The 21,455-nt window shown below is 36.9% G+C and overlaps 1 protein-coding gene across 1 annotated transcript in view; it reads right to left on the reverse strand.

Annotated features, from left to right (window-relative positions):
- The window catches only part of LOC122525418, an 86,427-nt gene that overhangs the window by 33,125 nt on the left and 31,847 nt on the right, over positions 1–21,455 (reverse strand). The window contains 46 exon segments of the mRNA XM_043648206.1: positions 83–391; positions 489–803; positions 884–1,201; positions 1,288–1,596; positions 1,680–1,985; positions 2,068–2,397; positions 2,471–2,782; positions 2,864–3,187; positions 3,281–3,598; positions 3,677–3,976; positions 4,059–4,370; positions 4,447–4,767; positions 4,844–5,152; positions 5,256–5,579; positions 5,660–5,980; positions 6,082–6,798; positions 6,893–7,222; positions 7,402–7,710; positions 7,820–8,146; positions 8,226–8,543; positions 8,740–9,045; positions 9,123–9,425; positions 9,515–9,844; positions 9,941–10,255; positions 10,343–10,654; positions 10,756–11,073; positions 11,171–11,476; positions 11,586–11,885; positions 11,979–12,314; positions 12,415–12,726; positions 13,018–13,341; positions 14,538–14,855; positions 14,947–15,252; positions 15,339–15,650; positions 15,736–16,056; positions 16,146–16,769; positions 16,841–17,158; positions 17,236–17,544; positions 17,628–17,939; positions 18,029–18,340; positions 18,436–18,738; positions 18,821–19,150; positions 19,229–20,194; positions 20,276–20,602; positions 20,680–20,988; positions 21,079–21,393. Coding sequence (XP_043504141.1) covers positions 83–391; positions 489–803; positions 884–1,201; positions 1,288–1,596; positions 1,680–1,985; positions 2,068–2,397; positions 2,471–2,782; positions 2,864–3,187; positions 3,281–3,598; positions 3,677–3,976; positions 4,059–4,370; positions 4,447–4,767; positions 4,844–5,152; positions 5,256–5,579; positions 5,660–5,980; positions 6,082–6,798; positions 6,893–7,222; positions 7,402–7,710; positions 7,820–8,146; positions 8,226–8,543; positions 8,740–9,045; positions 9,123–9,425; positions 9,515–9,844; positions 9,941–10,255; positions 10,343–10,654; positions 10,756–11,073; positions 11,171–11,476; positions 11,586–11,885; positions 11,979–12,314; positions 12,415–12,726; positions 13,018–13,341; positions 14,538–14,855; positions 14,947–15,252; positions 15,339–15,650; positions 15,736–16,056; positions 16,146–16,769; positions 16,841–17,158; positions 17,236–17,544; positions 17,628–17,939; positions 18,029–18,340; positions 18,436–18,738; positions 18,821–19,150; positions 19,229–20,194; positions 20,276–20,602; positions 20,680–20,988; positions 21,079–21,393 — 15,873 coding nt within the window.

The following is a 21,455-nucleotide window of genomic DNA, read 5'->3' on the forward strand; positions in this document are numbered from 1 at the left end:
CTGTAAAACAATTCAATTCTATGTTTCGAATCTATATATTTAACTTTAATGATTTAGAATAATTTTCGGTTATTAAACTTACGTAAGTTAGGGAAACATCTCGTTAGTGGATCACCGGTAAGTCCACTTTTACATGTACAAATAGGATTATGATTGATAACCGAACAATCTGCGTTTTGTCCACATGCTTGAGCACATGGATTGATGCATTTTTTATTTACGCAAGCTTTATTCGAAGGACATTCAGAGCTCATAACGCATTCCGGTCGACACGAGGGTGGAGTTCCGCTATATTCAGGAAGACATGAGCAAACAACGTTATTTGAAATGACACGACATTGACTATTCGGACCACAAGGAGATGGATCACATGGATTTGTGTGATCTTCTTCTATAAATGGAAAGAAAATATTATTTTAATTTTTGTGTATCTACTAAATTATTCATAAATTTGTATATTTAATTAAGTCGTATAATAAAAATGTTACCCTTTTCTTGAACTTGTTGACAATAACGGAATGGATCTCCGGTAAATCCAGGTACGCAAGTACAAGTAGGCAAATGATTTATAACTTGGCAATTGGCATTTGATCCGCAAGTTCCGGGACATGGGTTTTGACACTTGGATCGTATACAACCGAGATTTGATGGGCAATCAGAATTAATTAAACACTCGGGTCGACATCCTTCGTATGGATTGCCAATAAATTCTGGTAAACATGTACACGAACCGACACCGTTTTGTTCCTTGCAAATGGCATTCGAACCGCACGGTGATGGTGTGCAAGGAGAGGTAGGTATAACTAAAGAAAACGTTGATCCATGAAGTAACACATACTTATGTGGATCTAATGAAAGTCGTAGTAAAATATCATTTTCTTACGTGGTTGTATGTTACATTGTATGAATGGATCTCCAGTGTAACCCTCAGAACAAGCACACATTGGTGTATGACTTACAACGCGACATTCTGCATTAGGCCCACAAGAACCAGGACAAGGATCTTTACATTTCTGATTTATGCAAGCTAATTGACTCGAACATTCAGCATTGCTGATACATTCAGGACGACAATTTGGTGGAGATCCTATGTGTTCTTCCATACAGGCACAGGATGAGGAGTTATTGATTACTTGGCACAAAGCATTCAAACCACACGGTGATGGTTTGCATGGGTTTATGAAAACTGAAGGTGTTTCCACTAAAAAAAATATACAACACTGTACTAGTAATTTGATTATCATAACTGGGTATTAATCAACACAAGGAAATATGAAAATATCTTACATATCGGATCGCATCTTACGAATGGGTCACCAGACAAATTTGGAAGACAACTACAAATGGGATTATGATTTACTACACGACATTGTGCACCAATTCCACATGTACCGATGCAAGGATTGATACATTGTAAATTACTGCAAGCTTTATCTCTATCACAATCAGAACTAACGATACACTCGGGTCGACAGGATGGCGGACTTCCTTTATATCCAGAAATACAAGAACAAACTGCTTGTCCATTTATTGTTCGACAATAACTATTTGGACCGCATGGTGATGGGTTACATGGATTATCTGATACTGTGGGTTCTAAAAATAGAAAATATTGCAAGTATTAGCGAGTGAACGTACAATTTTTTCGATCAATGAAAAAATGTAACGAAAGAATCTACCTTTAACAGGTAGGCAGATGACAAAAGCATTTCCACTTGTGTTAGGTGTACAACTGCACATAGGAATGTGGTTGTAAACGGTACAGATAGCATTTTGCCCACATGTACCAACACAAGGATTGACGCATTTGTTACGTACGCATGCTTTATCAGTAGGACAATCTGTGTTTAAGACACATTCTGGACGACACGCGATATAAGGATTACCACGATATTCGGTTAAACATGAACAAACACCATTGTTGCATTCTGCATTTGCTCCGCATGGTGAAGGATTGCATTTATCCTCGGAAAGTTGTTCGTATTCTGTAACGAAAAATATTGAAGTATACCGTAGAAATATGATCAAACGAATTAAAATCTTGTTGATAAATCAAATTATTCTTACGTGGCGTAATCTTTGGATAACAATTGGTATATGGATCACCAGTAAATCCATGTAAACAACTACATGCCGGGATATGATTAAAAACGTTACATTCTGCATTATTTCCGCATGATCCTGGGCATGGATTTTTACACTTTTGTCTGATACAAGCTTTGTCAGTGGAACAATCTGAATGTATGGTGCATTCGGCACGACAATTAGGTGGACTGCCGATATAATCTTGCAAACAAGAGCATGACGATAAACCACCAATATCACGACATTCGGAATATGGTCCACAAGGTGATGGAATACATGGATTCGAAATGGACATTGGCGTGAGAATTGGTTCTGGAAGAAATTCAAAGATAAATATATGTGTGTAGTTAATGATTCTCCATAAACTTGCCAAAAGTTGTCTTACGTTGCATCGGGAAACATTGAGTAAATGGATCTCCAGTAAACGACTGTTTACATGCACATATGGGACTATGATGAATGACATTACAGTCGGTATTCAAACCACATGGACCTGGACATGGATTAATGCATTTCTGATTTACGCATGCTTGCTTCAAAGGACACTCAGAACTTCCAACACATTCTGGTCTACATCCTGGTGGACTACCGATGTATTCAGGCAAACATGAACAAACTGCTTGATCATTAATAACTCGACATTGACTGTTTGGTCCACAGGGTGATGGAGAACAAGGATTTGATGGTTTATATGGTTCTAAAGATGAAGGATAAAATTGTAAGAATACTTATCATTCGAAAATGGAAGTTAGGCAATAATTCAAAGATATATTATTACCATTTTGTGTCAAAGAACAGAATTCGTAAGGTTGACCAGTATAACCAGCGAAACAAGAACAGGACGGCAAATGATTAACAACTTGACATTCGGCATTAGTTCCACATGCACCAGGGCAAGGGTCACGACATTTTGATCCGATGCAAGAAAGAGTAGGTGGACAGTCGGAATTCATGACACATTCTGGACGGCAGCCTTCGTAAGGATTGCCTATATAATTTGGTAAACAAGTACAAGAACCTACTCCTGATTGTTCTTTGCAAATTGCATTTGATCCGCATGGCGATGGTACGCAAGGAGTTGATGCAATAGATGGCACATCAACTAAAATATTTAGAAAAATAAAGTAAACATAAGAATTCGTTGTAATAAAAAAACTAACTATAATAGTTAAAAAAACTTTGATTATTTTCTTACGTTGTTTTTCAACACACTGAACGAAAGGATCTCCGGTATATCCAACAAGACAAACACACATTGCTGTGTGACTTACTACACGACATTCTGCGTTCGTACCACATGAACCAGGACATGGATCTTTGCATTTTAAATTGATACATGCCAAATGATTGGCGCATTCGTTATTACTGATACACATGGGTTTACACATCGGTGGAACTCCAACGAAATCAGGCAAACAAGAACAAGAAGGAGAATCATTAATTACATTGCATAATGCATTAGGCCCGCAGGGCGACGGCTGACACGGATTTATAGGTTTTTCTGGTATTTCAGCTAAAATAATTGAATTATATGTTAATATTAAAGATGTTTAAAAAGTAATTTAATTGTAGGGGTTAATAATATTCTTACGTTTTGGTTCGCATCTTACGAAAGGATCACCGATGAAACCTTGAGAACAACTACAAATTGGATTGTGATTTATCACTTGACACGTTGCCTTTATTCCGCATGTTCCCGGACAAGGATTTATGCACTTCTGGTTACTACAAGCCCGATCTTTTGTACAATCTGAACTAACGATACATTCTGGTCGACACGATGGAGGCATTCCAATATAATTACTAATACAGGAACAAACTGGTTGATTATTTATTACACGACAATGACTATTTGGCCCACACGGTGATGGATTGCAAGGATCCTCCGGTTCTATAATGGTCATGTTATTATAAATATTTTTTTAAGATAAACAATATACACGTTTAATATTCATTTATAAATTAATCTATACCTGTGATTACGTGACAGGAAACGAATGCATTTCCTGTCATACCAGAAGGACAACTGCACATAGGCATATGATTATAAATAGTACATTGTGCATTTTGACCACAAGTACCCGGACAAGGATCTATGCATTTGTTTCGTACGCATGCTTTGGATGCATCACAGTCTGCATTAAGTATGCATTCTGGCTTACATCCAATGTATGGATCTCCTTGATATTCAGCTAAACATTTACATTTTCCATTGGTACAAATTGCATTTGGACCGCAGGGTGATGTGAAACAAGGATCTGCTTCTAACTGTGGTTTTTCTTCGGCTATAATTAAAATATTTGTTACTACGCATCTATTTTTAATATTCTATCGTAAGCATAGAAACAACAAATAGCTTACGTTTAAAATAACAATTATTGAATGGATCACCAGTGTAATCATTTGAACAAGAACATGAAGGTGTATGATTGATGACCGTACAAATGGCTGAAATACCGCAAGATCCGAGACAAGGGTCTTGACATTTTTCATTAATACATGCCTTGTCACTAGCACAATCAGAATGAATGGTACACTCGGGTCTACAATTTGGTGGACTACCGATGTAATTTGAAAGACAAGAACACGAAGGTATACTACCAATTTCGCGACATTGTGCGTATGGTCCACAAGGTGAGGGGAAACATGGATTCTGTGGTGTTGGTGGATTAACGGAAGATGCTAAAAATAAAAATCACGTTTATTCTGTACCGATAGATATAGAAAAACAAATATCTAACTGTAAATACTATCTTACTTGGTAAAAGGAAACATCTCGTGAAAGGATCTCCTGTATATCCTTGTTTACACGTACAAATTGGGCTGTGATTTAATGCCACACAATTCGTATTTGTACCACAAGGTTTTGGGCACGGATCTATACATTTCTGATTTACACAAGCTCTGTTAAATGGACATTCCGAATTCATGACACATTCTGGACGACATCCTGGAGGACTTCCTAAATATCCTAGTAAACAAGTACAAACTGCTTGATCGTTTATTTCACGACACTGACTGTTCGGACCACACGGGGATGGTTTGCATGGTTCTTTTTTAATCGTATCTATAGGAAAATTAGAGATAATATTGTTTGAATAGCTTGAAATTATTTTTGATTTTGTTAACTGTTATTATTGAACGTCTAAGAACTGATAGATTTATATTACCGATTTGTAAAATTGGTGAACAATATTGGAACGGGTTTCCTGTATATCCAAGAATACACGTACACGCAGGCAAATGATTAATTACGTTACACATCGTATTTTGTCCGCATGCTCCAGGACATGGATCTTGACATTTTGTTCTAACGCACGCGAGATCAGAGGTACAATCCGAATTAAGAACACATTCTGGACGACAACCTTCGTATGGATTTCCAATATATCCTGATAAACAGGTGCAAGAACCAGCACCATTTTGTTCTTTGCAAACGGTATTTGGTCCACATGGTGACGGTATGCAAGATGTGACACGATCATTCAATGATGCTACAGATAAAATAATTTTCAAATTTATACAAATTCTATTTAAATGGATATTGTTTTTGAACGTGTACAAATATTCTTACGTTCTTTAAAGACACATTGCGTAAATGGATCACCGCTATATCCAGTATGACAAACACACATAGGTGTATGACTCACAACACGACAATCTGCGTTAGTACCGCAAGAACCTGGACAAGGATCTTTGCATTTTTGATTGATGCAAGCAAGATTGTTGTTACATTCGCTATTACTGATACATTCAGGTCTACAATTCGGTGGTGATCCAATAAATTCGGGAAGACAAGAACATGAAGGTAAATCGTTCACAACCTGACATTGTGAATTTGGACCACAAACTGATGATTGGCATGGATTCGTTGGTACTTTTACTGGTTCCTCAACTATTCCGAGAGAAATATATCAAATATTAAAACAAATCAGAAATATTCTCTAATACATTGTAAGGAGATTTTTTGGTCTGAAGATATTAAAGTTCTCATACTTATTAAAGTGCATCTTGAAAATGGATCTCCTGTATGTCCTGACAAACAACTACATATAGGATTGTGATTGATAACTTGACACGTTGTTCTAATGCCACAACTACCGAGACAAGGATCTATACATTTCTGATTACTGCAAGCTAAATTTCGTGGACAATCTGAACTGAGAACACATTCGGGTCTGCACGATGGTGGACTTCCTAAATATCCTTGCACACATGAACATACTGCTTGATTATTTATAATTCGACATTGACTGTTTGGACCACAAGGTGAAGGTTTGCAAGGATCTCTTTCAATATCTATAAGAAATGTGTCGAATAATTGAAAAGTTAATTTTAAAAAACGTACATATGAAAAGTAGATGAAATAAAAAGTATTATTTATAACAAACTTGGATTAAAACGTACCTAGCATAACTGAACAAAGGACAAAAGCATTTCCCGACATTCTTTCTGGACAACTACACATAGGAATATGATTATACACATTACATATTGCATTCTGTCCACATGTACCAGGACAAGGATTTGTACATTTGTTACGAATGCAAGATTTATCAAAGGGACAGTCATTATTCAGAACACATTCAGGTCTACAGAGAGTGTATGGGTCTCCTTGGTACTCCAATAAACAAGTACATACACCATTATTACATTCTGCATTAGTTCCACAAGGTGTAGGATTGCAAGGATCAACTTGTGTGTCCTCAATTGCTATAGATAATAATTCATAGAAATTTATATCAATCGATTTAGAATATAACTATGTGTTTCCATTAATTTATAACAATAATATAAAAATTCTTACGTTGGATTGGCATTGGTTGGCAATTATTAAAAGGATCACCCGTGAAACCATTGGGACAAGTACAAACCGGCGTGTGATTAATCACATCGCAAACTGCACCCAATCCACATGAACCAGGACAAGGATCTCTACATTTTTCTTGTATGCATGCTCTGTCGCTAGTACATTCGGAATTAATCGTGCATTCTGGTTTACAATTCGGTGGACTTCCTATATAATTTGTAGAGCATGCACATGATGGGAAACCTCCAATATCGCGGCATTCCGAATATGGGCCACATGGAGATGGCACGCATGAGTTCTGAATTGATGTCGTTACAATTGGATTCTCTGAAAAGATTTCTTATGAATTGGCCATTCTAAAAATTAGAAAAACCATACTATCTTTTTAAAATATTCAAATATATAAGAATTGTAATTTATAAATATGGTTTTTCTATTAACATTCATGGCGTATATTAGCTGGTTAATAATAAATGTAACTTATAAAAAAAATACTGTAATCTTACTTGGCATGGGGAAGCAAACTGTGAAGGGATCACCAGTGAAATCGATCTTACAAGCGCAAATTGGGCTATGGCTAACAATCTTACAAATTGTATTAGCGCCACAAGTACCAATACAGGGATCCACACACTTTTTATTTTTGCACGCTTGATTCAGAGAACACTCTGAACTCAAGACACATTCTGGTCTACAACTTGGTGGACTACCAACATATTCAGGAAGGCATGAACAGACTGCTTGATTGTTTATCACACGGCATTGACTATTGGGCCCGCAAGGGGAAGGATTACATGGTTCTTTGACAACGATTACTAAAAAAAAAACATTGAATCGTTAAGAATATGTATGTCAAATATATAAAAAAAAAGAAAAAAACAAACAATCGCATGAATGCAAACGATACAATTGTAATGAACTTACGAGATGGAGACTGCGGATGGCAATAATTAAAGGGATCACCCGTAAATCCAGATATGCATGTGCAACTTGGTAAATGACTAATGACACTACACTCGGCGTTTTGACCGCATGTACCAGGACAAGGATTTTGACACTTGGATCTTATACAAGCTAAATTGGACGAGCAATCCGAATTGATCGTACACTCTGGACGACAACCTTCGTAAGGATTTCCGATATAATTATTTACACATGTACAAGATCCTACACCATTTTGTTCCTTGCATATAGCGTTGGAACCACATGGTGATGGTAAACACGGAGATAATGGTTCAGGTTGAATATCAGCTAAAGAAGAAATGATATATAAATGATTGGCACATTTTTAAAGAAGACTATGCACAAAAATAAATGATCAAATTCTTACGTTGTTTTTCTATGCATTCTGTAAACGGATCACCGGTGTATCCTATTTGACAAGCGCACATAGCTGTATGACTAACTACGCGACATTCTGTATTGGAACCACAGAAATCCTGACAAGGATCTTGACATTTACGATTAATACAAGCCAAAGAGCTAGCACATTCGCTATTGCTAACACATTCTGGTCTACAATTAGGTGGAGAACCTATGAAACCAGGCTGACAAGCACACGAAGATTTACCGTTGATTGTTTGATAAAGAGAATTAGGACCACATTGACAAGATGGGCATTCATCTTCCGGAGGTAACGGAGAAGTAACTAATGAAAGAGAAGATACTACGTGACCATATTAATTCGTATTTTCTTCTTCTTATTAATCATCTTCATTAAAGAGCTTTATTCTTATCGTTAATCGTAATAAATTAGAAGTTACATAGATTAATGATTAAACAAAATCTTACTTCTGCTCTTTAATCAAGCGATTATAGTTTTTAATGTAAAGTGCAATCCTTACTGATTGGTTCGCATCTAGTGAATGGATCACCCGTATAGTCTGGAGGACAATTACAAACAGGATTGTGATTAATAACTTGACAATTGACGTTAAGACCGCAGGTTCCAGCGCATGGGTCAATGCACTTCTGATTACTACAAGCTTGATTTCTTGGACAATCTGAACTAACTGTACATTCAGGTCTACATGTTGGCGGACTTCCAAGATAGCCTGGCACACAAGAACACACTGCTTGACCATTCATAGGTCTACATCGACTATTAGGACCACATGGAGATGGGCTACATGGATTTAATGATGCTGGTTCTAACGAAATATAAAGTATATTAATGAAGATACAAAAATGATCCTAAAATTATCTATCTTCTTCTTATATAACATACCTTTAACAAAATCGCACGATATGAATGCATTACCACTCATTTTAGATGGACAGCTGCAAATAGGAATGTGATTGAAGGTATTGCAAATGGCATTTCGTCCACATATCCCTGGACAAGGATCTATACATTTATTTCGTACGCATGCACTGGTTATAGGACAATCACTATTAAGAACACATTCTGGTCGGCAACTGACATAGGGATCTCCTTGATAATTTGCCAAACAAGTGCATATACCGTCATTGCATAAAGCATTTGGTCCGCAAGGTGTTGGATTACATGGATCTTTAACTGGTGGTGGCACTGAAAAATTGATTCATTGCAATAATGTTGGACTATTGTCATGGCATTTGTAGAAATGAAAAAAAAATATATATATATAATATTCTTACAGGGTGCTGGAGATGGATAACAATTCGAAAATGGATCTCCTGTATAATCTTGAAGGCACGTACACATTGGAACATGATTAACAACTGTACATTGTGTTCCTATTCCACAAGAACCTAAGCAAGGATCAACGCAACGTTGTTTGATACAAGCTTTGTTGCTCGAACAATCTGAATTCACTGTACATTCTGGTCTACAATTAGGAGGACTTCCGATATAAGTGGGTGAACATTGACAAGAAGGACCTCCGTTAATAACGCGACATTCTGAGTAGGGGCCACATGGTGAAGGTAAACATGGCTCAGGATTATGTATAGGTGCTGGCAAAGATTCTAAAAATATTATTCAGTAATTTAACAACGAGTAAAACATTTTTGAAACATTTCTGCTTTATCTATCATCAATGATTTTAATTGATATTTTCTTACGTGGTAAGGGGAAACATCTTGTGAATGGGTCTCCAGTAAAACCTTGCTGACAAGCACAAATTGGACTGTGATTGATGACGGTACAAGTAGCTGCAGTACCACAAGTATTCAAACAAGGATCTACACACTTTTGATTCGTGCAAGCACGATTTGCCGGACATTCTGAATTGATGACACACTGAGGACGACAATTTGGAGGACTACCAATATATTCTGGTAAGCAAGAACATATTCCTTGTTGGTTAATAGATCGACAGCGACTATTTGGTCCACAAGGTGAGGGATCGCATGGATCTTTGTATTCTATTTCTTGATCTATAAAATTGAAATAAAGATGCTATACCTCGTGATTTATTCATGGTTAAACAAAAAAAATTTCATTAATTGAAGAAGAGTATTTACCGAATTTGGTACAATAATGGAAAGGATTTCCAGTGTATCCAGAGATACAAGTACAAGAAGGATGATGATTGATCACTTGACATTCAGCAAATTGACCACAAGTGCCTGGACAAGGATTCTGACATTTCGATTGTATACAAGTGAGACTGGGTGAACAATCTGTATCAACTATACATTCCGGTCGACAACCTTCGTAAGGATTACCAATGTAATCTGGTAGACAAGAACAAGCACCTACACCGTTTCGTTCTTTACAGATTGCATTGTAACTACAAGGTGATGGTTCGCACGGTGATAATTCAGGTGTAACGACTGCAAAATGATCATCGATTGAAGATATAGATTATCCTTTTTTTATCTGATAATAAAAGAGAACGGGATTATAGAAAGAATCGAATTAGAAACAAACTTACGTGTATCTTTCGTACACTGAATAAATGGATCTCCTGTGTAATCGATTGGACAAACGCACATTGGCGTATGACTGACTACGCGACATTCTGCATTTATTCCGCAAGAATCGATACAGGGATCTTTGCATTTTCGTCCTATACATGCTAAATTACTTGAACATTCGCTATTACTGATACATTCTGGTCTACAATTAGGTGGAGAACCTATAAATTCTGGTAAACAGGCACAAGATGGGGCATCATTTATCACTTGGCATACAGCATTAGCACCGCAAGGAGATGGTTGGCACGGATTTTCTGGTATAACAGGTTCTGGTGCTAAAGAAAAAATTTAATTATTGTAATTTCGTTCTCAAATTTAAATATATATATATATCTGCCTGATTCCTATTCCAGTAATATGAAAATGTCTTACGTTTTATAAGACATTGTACGAATGGATCACCAGTCATTTCCGGTGGACAACTACAAAGAGGGTTGTGATTGACGACATGACAGATGGCCTTAAAGCCACAAGAACCAGGACAAGGATTAATACATTTTTGATTGTTGCAAGCTTCCGTTAGTTGACAATCAGAACTGATAGTACACTCTGGTCTGCATGCAGGTGGTGCACCAAGAAATCCTGACACGCAAGAACAAACAGCCTGTTGTCTTATTTCGCGGCAAACACTATTGGGACCGCATGGCGAAGGCACGCAAGGATTCTGCTTCACTGGATCTATTTTCATTTTGTCAAAGTATTTATATTAATTGTAAAAACGTGTTTACTTAAGAAAAAGTGTTTAAGTGAATTTCAGTTAGCGTGAAGAAAATTCGAAGTACAATACCTTCAAGGACAAAACAACGCACGAAAGCATTTCCGATCATACTAGATGGACAACTACACATGGGAATATGATTGTATGCAACGCATTGTGCATTTTGACCACAAACTCCTGGACATGGATCGACACATTTGTTGCGTATGCAAGCACGATTTTGTGGACAATCGTTATTTAAAGTACATTCAGGGCGGCAACCAATATAAGGGTCGCCTTGATATTCAGCTAAACATTTGCAAATACCATCGTTGCATTGGGTATTTGGTCCACATATAGTTGTTGTACAAAGATCAGTGATACTGGGTTCTGCTGTAAATGTGTAATACGTTTTTTCATTTAGGATTTGAACTAAAATCGATCTAAACATTACTAAGTTATATTTTTTACTTTGAATCTTACTTGTTATTGTTGGACTAGGATAACAATTATTGAAAGGATCTCCGGTAAATCCTTCAGGACAGAGACACATTGCTATGTGATTGTAAACGTTACAAAGAGAAGTTATACCGCAAGATCCTAAACAAGGATCTTTGCATTTTTCTTTAATGCAAGCAAGATTTTTAGGACAGTCAAAATTGACTCGACATTCCGACCTACAATTTGGTGGGGATCCAATATAATTTTGTAAACACGAACAGGATGCCGTACCACCGATATTTCTGCATTCCGCGTACATTCCACAAGGGGAAGGTATGCAAGGTTCTTTTGGTATTATTTCATCTCGTGGAATTTCGACTGAAATTTTAGCGACAATATCGATATTAAATTAATTTGTTTTGTAAATGTAACTAATTAATGTAAAAATTCTCATGTCGTCCGACATTGTTTCTCTTACATGGAGCAGGGAAACATTTGGTGAATGGATCTCCAGTATAACCAGAATTGCAACTACAAATGGGACTATGATTGATAACTCTGCATTGAGTATTGATTCCACAAGTATCTGTGCAAGGTGATGCACATTTTTGATTAATGCATGCTAATTCCTTCGAACATTCACTGTTCACGATACATTCTGGGCGGCAGTTGGGTGGGGTGCCAATATAATTTGGGAGACAAGTACATACAGCATGATCATTTATATTTCTGCATTTGCTGTTTGATCCGCAAGGTGATGGACTGCATGGATTTGATTCTGATAGGCTGGCTGTATGGAAAACACAGTAAATCATCAATTATAAATGAAATCACTTAATCGAAATGTGACTTATTCTCTTGACAATGCTTCTTACACTTTGTTTTAATAATAAGTGGATTGAAATAATATAACAGAAAGATTCATTAATTCAAACTACAAAGAGTGTAAGAAGCATAAATACTGCGATAACAAAGTGCTTCCTTTTTTTACCTCTAATGTGAAGTAAATTAAATTGAAGCAAAATAATTTGTAAGGTTGTAAATTGTCTTCTTATAGAACTACAAAGGAAATATTGCTTACGGGTGGCGATATCTAAGGTACAGTGCCTGAATGGGTCTCCGGTATATCCTGGATTACAGGTACAAGTGGGCAGATGATTAATGGGGTAGCATTTGGCATTTGATCCACAAGTTCCTGGGCACGGGTCTCTGCATTTCAGGGTCATACAGGCCATTGTAGAGGGACAATCGGAATTTTGAGTACATTCGGGTCTACATCCTTGGTAAGGGTCACCTAAGTAGTCCGGTATACAGGAACATGAGCCGGCGCCGTTGTTTTCACGACAGATCGCATTAGCGCCACATGGGGAAGGCTCACATGGTTTCCTGATATCTAACGGGGTGTCTATGGGAAAGAGAAACTTTACGTAAATTTAAATAAAATATATGCAACGTGAACATGTTTGAAGCTTGTGCAAAATGGCGTTGAACGGAGAAGGCGTTGGTGGTTGCAACGTATTGGTTGTTTTTTTTTTGGTTTTAAATATTTTATTCAGCTGTGCAGTTTTCTTAGCTATTGGCAAATGTTGAAGAAGCAAAACATTAAATCTAATTATAAATATTTCGTTCGGTAGCTTCATGTGGTAGGGTCAGTGTGATCGATTATTTGGTGTTGAATTTTTTTTAGTAAGCTTTTTAATCTTATCGCTTGTGGTTAATACATCAAGCGTGGGTAAAGATTAATTTCAATTCTAGAAACATCCATACTTGTTTAATCATTTTTCTTGGTCGATTTCTATTGGGTGCCTGCATAGTTATTTCGGGGTTACGTTGTTATGTTAAGGGGAAAGTGCATTCGAGAAGTATCTTAAAACTATACGTGGTTTTTTATCAGTACGCTCTATCAGAGGTTGTCAATGAGGGTGGTGTTGATCTTACGGTTATGGAGAAAACGCTTATGGGCATGTCATTCATTGTTATGAGGGTTCATTAGGGGTGAGTGCATCTAAGAGCCTAATGTTTCTAGGCCCCGCCACCATTTTTTATCATATCATATTTCGCATTTGTTCGTATTGAAAAGAAATATTGCGTAAATTGCAATTAAATGAATAAAACGTGCGAAATATTATATATTGATTGATTAATCGCAAGGACTATGGGATTCGCACAATCTTTTCGATTTTCAAATTTGTGCGTTAAAAGCTTAACTTAAGTAAATGCCATGGTTATATTAATTTGTCATTACTATTATTATTAATATGGCATTTGAAAAGATTCATCTTCCCTTTTTGAAGATTGTTTTTCATCACAATTATTCATTGCAAATTTTTTTTGCGCACACAAGCAAAGCACTTACCTGTGTTGAAAAGTAGAAATTGGTAAAATATTAAAAAGAAACAATATAACTATAGAAATATATAAAATATTTTCTAATACTGTTGAAATGAAAAATATTTCAATAATTGTATAATGTATATAAATCTCTTCAATTTTCTAATATTTTTCTCATCACGTTTCATTAGTGAAGATAATATTTTACCTAATCTACTTCTTCGTTAAACAATAATGCAAGCGTTATGAAAATATAATATATGTACTCACCCTTGAGAACAGCTTCACAAACGCTGAATGCATTTCCAGAGAAACCAGCTAGACACGTACAAACCGCGTGATGATTAACCACAGAACACTGAGCATTTACACCACACAAACCAACACACGGATCACGACACTTTTGTTGTATACACGCTAGGTGAGCTGGACACTCTGGATTGATGGTACACTCTGGTCTACAATTTGGTGGTATGCCGATGTAATTCTGCATGCAGGAACACGCTGGACTTTCACCTCGTACATGGCATTCAGCATTCGGTCCGCAAGGTGATGGCATGCAAGGATTTGTAGGGGGTGGTGGTACGCCTGTAAAAAGTAAACAAATTAATTAATTAATTATCTGTTTATAATGGATTAAGACAAATAAAGAAAAGTATCGAATGAACAGAACACTTACTTGGTAAAGGATAACATCTGCTAAATGGATCACCAGTATTTCCTTCCGAGCAACTGCAGATAGGATTATGATTGACAACTTGACATTTTGTATTTTGTCCGCATGTTCCTGGACATGGATCTTTACACTTTCCATTAAGACACGCTTGGGTTAGAGGACATTCCGCACTAACGACGCATTCGGGCCGACAAGAAGGTGGACTACCGATAAAACTTGGCTGACAAGAACAAACTGCGTGATCGTTGACGATTTTACAGATGCTGTTAGGTCCACAGGGTGATGGTGAACATGTTTGTTTTCCCATTTCTGTAAAGAAATAAAATATTCAATATTAATTGACGATATTACTCTTTATCTTTATCCCATATTTTACTATAATTTCTGATGCATACCATCTGGCAAATATGGTCGACAGAAACTAAACGGATCCCCAGTATTTCCAGCTGAACAGCTGCACATTGGAATATGGTTGACAACGTTACATTGAGCATTTGTACCGCATGTTCCTGGACATGGATCGACGCAACGTTGATTTATACAAGTTTTCACACGAGGACAATCGGAATTCATAGTGCATTCTGGTCGGCAATAAACGTATGGATCTCCAAAGTGATTGGCAAAACAGGTACACTCGCCTGCATCACATTCAGCGTTAGGTCCGCAAGGTGATGGATTGCATAAATCAGCAGGTATGTTTGGTTGTACTGAAATAATTAGGATTATAATTAACACAATTACAAATTAAATTGAAAAAGTATTGTTATAAATTGAATATTATTGATATTATACCTGTAATCGGTGAGCATAATGTGAAAGGATCTCCGGTATAACCTGATTGACATAGACAAGTAGGAATATGAGTCTGAACCCGACAATCCGCATTTTGTCCGCAAGATCCAACGCATGGATCTCTACATTTCTCAGAGATACATGCTTGGTTCGATGGACAATCAGTATTCACAACGCATTCTGGACGGCAGTTAGGTGGCTGTCCAATATAATTATTTTGACAAGAACAAGCTGCTCGACCATCAACTATCTTACATTCGGAATACAAGCCACATGGATTTGGTATACATGGATTGCCATCCATGGGTGCCGGTAAATTTACTGTTAAATAATATAATAATTAATATTATTAATCTCTCGTAATATTTATTAAAAAATTGAAATTATCGTTATGAAACTTTTTCGCTTACTTGTAATAGTATAACATCTTGAAAATGGATCTCCAGTCATTCCATGCGGACAACTACACAGAGGATTATGATTGATAACTCTGCAATTGGCGTCTACTCCACATGTTCCTGGACATGGATCGGAACACTTATACTTGTAACATGCACGATTTAACGGGCATTCAGAATTAACAACACATTCTGGTTTGCAATTTGGAGGTGTTCCAATAAAGGAAGTCTGACACGAACATACAGCCTGTTCGTTATTTACACGACATAAACTATTAGGTCCACATGGAGAAGGAGAACATGGATCGATAGTTGTTGGCACTGTTTCGGATTGAAGTATGCAAGTTGCAAATGGGTCTCCGACGTATCCAGGTACGCATGTACATGTTGGAATGTGATTGATGACCGAACATTGCGCTTGAATTCCACATATACCAGGACAAGGATCTTTGCATTTATTACGTATGCATGCCTTATTTGTTGGACAATCTGAACTGAGAATACATTCCGGTTGACAACCCTCATATGGATTACCATGATAATCTTCTATGCAAATACATGCACCGGTGTTTTCACGCTGTTGACAAATTGCATTAGATCCGCATGGTGATGGTACACATGGATTTATTTCTTCCTCTGTAATATTAATCGTGATATAATTTAACTGTAAAATATTATTTCAATGAAGAAAAAGTATTGATTTTTACCTTTACGAAGGACGCACTGTACAAATGGATTGCCTGTATAACCAGTTGTACACGAGCATGTAACTGCATGATTTATTACAATACATTCTGCATTATCACCGCACGATCCTGGACATGGATCTTCGCATTTAGCATTTACACATGCTTTATTTGTTGGACAATCTGGATTAATTAAACACTCTGGACGACACGACGGCGGCGTGCCTATGTACGATGGTAAACACGAACATGATGGATTTTCATTAACAATTTGACACTGTGCGTTTGGACCACATGGTGAAAGATTACAAGGATTTCCAGTATCCTTAGGTTCTAGGTCTATAAAACAACAACAAAATGTAATTAGGTAAAACAATTTGTTAGAGTAACATATTAGTTTCAATTAGTATACTTACATTGAACAAAACAGCTCTTAAATGGATCTCCCGTTTGTCCAGGTAGACAACTACAAATTGGTGAGTGATTGATAACTTCACATCTTGCGTTCAAACCGCAGGATCCTAAGCATGGATCAGTACACTTTTTATTTACACAAGCACGAGTCGGTGGACATTCTGAACTTATTAAACATTCTGGTCTACATGATGGTGGGGAACCTAGGTAGCCTTCTAAACACGAGCACACAGCGTGATCTTCGATATTTCGACACTGACTATTTGGTCCACAAGGTGATGGATTGCATGGATTCGTTTTAGATTCCGGCACTGGAATTTATAAATCATATTTTATACCAATCGTTCATAACATAAATAAATTAGATAACTAATGGTAAATATTTTTAACATACTTTGTGGTTGCAAGCGACAGCTCACAAATGGATCGCCAATGTAACTGGTAATGCAAGAACAAACAGGTATATGATTTACAACATCGCATTCAGCGTTTTGGCCACATGTTCCAGGACAAGGATCAATGCATTTATTTCTGATGCAGGTCTTATCGCGTGGACATTCTGAATTAAGAATACATTCTGGTCTACAAGCTTCGTAAGGATTACCACCGTATCCCGGTAAACATTCGCATTCGCCATCTTTGCAAATGGCATTTAATCCACATGGTAAATTGTTACAAAGGAATCCCGACTGTGGTTTCTCGGTTGCTGAAAATATAATAAAAATATTATTTGTAGATATAAATAATAATGATATAAAATATATGAGATATTTATTAAACTGATAAAATGCATACTTGGTGGTATAGTAGTGCATTGCGTGAAAGGATCACCAGTAAAACCTTCAATGCATGTGCAAACTGGTATATGATTGAGTATATGACACTGTGCATTGACACCGCACGATCCTGGGCACGGATCTTGACATTTTTGATTGAGACATGCAAGATTACTCTTACATTCGGAACTTAGGATACATTCTGGACGACATTCCGGAGGTACGCCAATGTAATTTGGAAGACAGGAACATGCTGGACTTCCAGATATTATTTGACAAAGTGAATTTGGACCGCATGGAGATGGATTACAAGACGGTGGACGTTCCGTAACTTGTTTAGTGGTTTCATCTGAAACAAACAAATATATTAAATATACTAAATAATTATCATCTTATAAAACATAAAATATAAATTTTATTACTTACCAAAAGAGCACAAGGTAAACGGATCACCGGTGAAACCAACAGGACAAATACATATTGGATTATGATTTTTCGTGGTACATTGTGCTTTCAATCCACAACTATTAGGGCAAGGATCCGCACACTTATTGTTTATACATGCAAGATGTTGTGGACATTCTGCATTAACTACACATTCTGGTCTGCATGATGGTGGTACACCCTTGTAATCTGGTAGACACGTGCAAACAGCTTGACCATTGATTTCCCGACATTTACTATTAGGTCCGCACGGTGATGGCGAGCATGGATCTAACGGTGGAGCACCTGAAAAAAATTTTTTTAAATTATTACATATCTGAAAAATTCGATGAATGAATCTTAAAAATATAGTTACATGTATACTTACGTATTTGTTCTATTTCACAAGCTGAATATGGATCTCCTGTATATCCAGGTGGACAAGTACAAACTGGAACATGTGCTTGGACATTGCATACAGACAAAACACCACACGTATTGGGACATGGATCAGAACATTTAAATCCAATGCATGCCAGGTGAGGCGCACAGTCAGTATTTGATTCACATTCCTTATGACATCCTTTCACGTTGTCGTATGGATCGCCAATTAGATCAGATGGACAAATGCATGCTCCCGCGCCATTTCTTTCTCGACATTGTGCATTTGGTCCACAAGGATTTGGTATACAAGGATTTATTATAGTTTTTCCAGTTGCTATATAAATTATTAACCACATTAAAAAATATCTTCCAAATGCTATATAATAATTTACTTATTAATTATAATATTTACTTGGAGAAGAAGACAGTATGCAACCTAAGCTTGGGTCACCTTCGTAACCGTCAGGACAAGTGCAAATTGGAACGTGATTTTGAACATTACATATTGCTTGTTCACTGCATGCTCCAGGGCACGGATTACTACATCTCTGATTTATGCAAGCTGCAGTATTATAACATTCAGAATTATCTGTACATTCTGGTCTGCAGTTTGGTGGACGTCCGATATAGTTCAACAAACATGAACATGCCGGTTGTGATCCTATAACTCTGCATTGAGAATTTGGTCCACAGGGATTCGGATCGCATGGATTTTCTACAGTCGGTGGTGATCTTACGTCTATGAGTAAACAGCCGGAGAATGGATCACCCGTATATCCAGTTGCACAGGTACAAATAGGATTATGATTTACTGTGAAACATTTGGTATTTTGTCCACACGTTCCTGGACAAGGATCTGTACATTTATTATCAATGCATGCTTTGTTTTGCGAACATTCAGAACTGACGCTGCATTCCGGACGACACGAAGGAGGTATTCCAATAAATCCTGGTTGGCATAAACATACTGCGTGGCCATTGTGAATTCTGCAATTACTGTTTGGACCACAAGGTGATGGTTCGCAAGGATTTGTTGGTATCGATGGAGATGTTGTTTCTATTGGAGTACAACGACTGAATGGATCTCCAGTAAATCCAGATATACAAGAACATGCTGGTGCATGATTGACCACTCTACAAGTAGCTTCTATGCCACAAGTATTCAAACATGGATTCACGCATTTATTATTTAGACAAGCCTTATTACGATCGCAGTCATTGTTTGTTACACATTCTGGTCTGCAACCGATATATGGATCGCCAATATATTCAGGTAGACATGTACATGATCCTGCTCCATTTCTTTCATTGCATATTGCATTTGCACCGCAAGGTGATGGATTACAAGGTGTACGAGGTTGTTCGGTAGTAATTGGTTCTGAAATTATAAAAATAAAGTTTCATAAGAATATTTGATTCCTATAATTTTTAAAAAATATCGAAAATAATGAATAATTACTTTCAATGATAGGAGTACATTCTGTGAATGGATCTCCTGTGTATCCAGCGTTGCAAATACAAATAGGATTATGTTTAATAACGTTACAATACGTGTTTACTCCGCAAGATCCAGGACAAGGATCAACACACTGTTCATTTTGACATGCCAAATTACCAGGACATCCCTCATTTATTACACATTCTGGACGACAATTTGGTGCTCTACCAACAAAGTTTGGTAGACAAGAACATGCTGGGAATCCATCAATGACACGACATTGAGAATTAGGTCCACATGGCGAAGGAATGCATGGATTATCGCTCGGCTTTTGTTCTGGTGATTTAGCTATTGATAAAAATCATATGATTATTATATTTCGAATAATACGTGCACACAGGTGTATAGAAAAGTTGAAAAATTACCTTCTTTGACGCATTCGAAAAATGGATCTCCTGTATAACCAGATGTACAGCTGCATATTGGATTATGATTGACTACTTGACAAGTGGCATTCAATCCACATGTACCCACGCATGGATCTTTACATCTATGTTCGATGCAGGCTGTATTTTGAGTACAATCTGCACTAACCACACATTCTGGTCTGCACGAAGGTGGACTTCCAACATAATCTGGTTGGCAAGAACATACGGCATGATTATCTATCACACGACAATTACTATAAGGACCGCACGGAGATGGATTGCATGGTTCTTCTGGATTTGGAACATCTATACAAAAATAATAACATATTTAACTGAAATGATATAATATATTCTAAATATTTATATATATTATTTGAACGTGACTATACGTACCACGAACGAATTCGTGGCATGATTTTAATGGATCTCCAGTATATCCAGACAAACAGCTACAAGATGGTTGATGATTATAAACATGGCACTGAGCATTTAAACCACATGCACCTAAACAGGGGTCTTTGCATTTATTATTAATGCAAGCTTTCGTAGGTATACAATCAGAATTTTGAACACATTCTGGTCTACATCCTTCGTATGGATCTCCAGTATAATCAGGTAAACATGAGCACGAACCTACTCCATTTCTTTCTTTGCAAATAGCATTTATACCGCATGGTGAAGGATCACATGGCAACGGTATTGGTAAGATAACTAAAATTTTTAATTTCATTAAAACATAAAACACTTAACAAACACAATAAAATGTTATTTGA

Source organism: Polistes fuscatus, unplaced genomic scaffold, assembly GCF_010416935.1.
Source record: "Polistes fuscatus isolate 324 unplaced genomic scaffold, CU_Pfus_HIC Scaffold9, whole genome shotgun sequence".
Taxonomy (NCBI): domain Eukaryota; kingdom Metazoa; phylum Arthropoda; class Insecta; order Hymenoptera; family Vespidae; genus Polistes; species Polistes fuscatus.